Source organism: Corvus brachyrhynchos, unplaced genomic scaffold (assembly GCF_000691975.1).
Source record: "Corvus brachyrhynchos isolate BGI_N302 unplaced genomic scaffold, ASM69197v1 scaffold758, whole genome shotgun sequence".
NCBI classification, from domain to species: Eukaryota; Metazoa; Chordata; class Aves; order Passeriformes; family Corvidae; genus Corvus; species Corvus brachyrhynchos.
Window position 1 is genome coordinate 111,263 of NW_008239552.1, and position 360 is coordinate 111,622.

Consider the following 360-nt stretch of genomic DNA (forward strand, 5'->3'; position numbering starts at 1 on the left):
ACCCCCCGAACCCCACGGACGTGGCTGAGACGCTGCAGCGGCTGCAGGACAATGACCCCGCGCTGCTGGACGTCAACCTCAACAACATCAAGGTGACACCGCGCTGCCACTGTCCCCAGGGGGGCCCCAGGGTGAGGGGTCCCACCCGGGGTGTCCCCAACGTCCCCTGTCCCCAGGACATCCCAATCCCCACGCTCGAGGCCATCTGCGAGGCCATCAAGACCAACACCCACGTGCGCAGCCTCAGCCTGGTGGCCACGCGCAGCAACGACCTCGTGGCCAACGTGAGTCCCCAAATGTCCCCAGGTGTCCCCTCAGGGGGTGGGGACGGTCCCTGCCCTGTGTCCCCCGTGTCCCCAG

At 68.3% G+C, this 360-nt stretch overlaps 1 protein-coding gene across 1 annotated transcript in view; it reads left to right on the forward strand.

Moving 5' to 3' along the window:
* TMOD4 (tropomodulin 4) overlaps window positions 1–360 on the forward strand; it is a 5,525-nt gene that overhangs the window by 4,393 nt on the left and 772 nt on the right. The window contains exons 5-6 of the mRNA XM_017741575.1: window positions 3–92; window positions 177–288. Coding sequence (XP_017597064.1) covers window positions 3–92; window positions 177–288 — 202 coding nt within the window. The remainder of the gene's footprint in view (window positions 1–2; window positions 93–176; window positions 289–360) is intronic.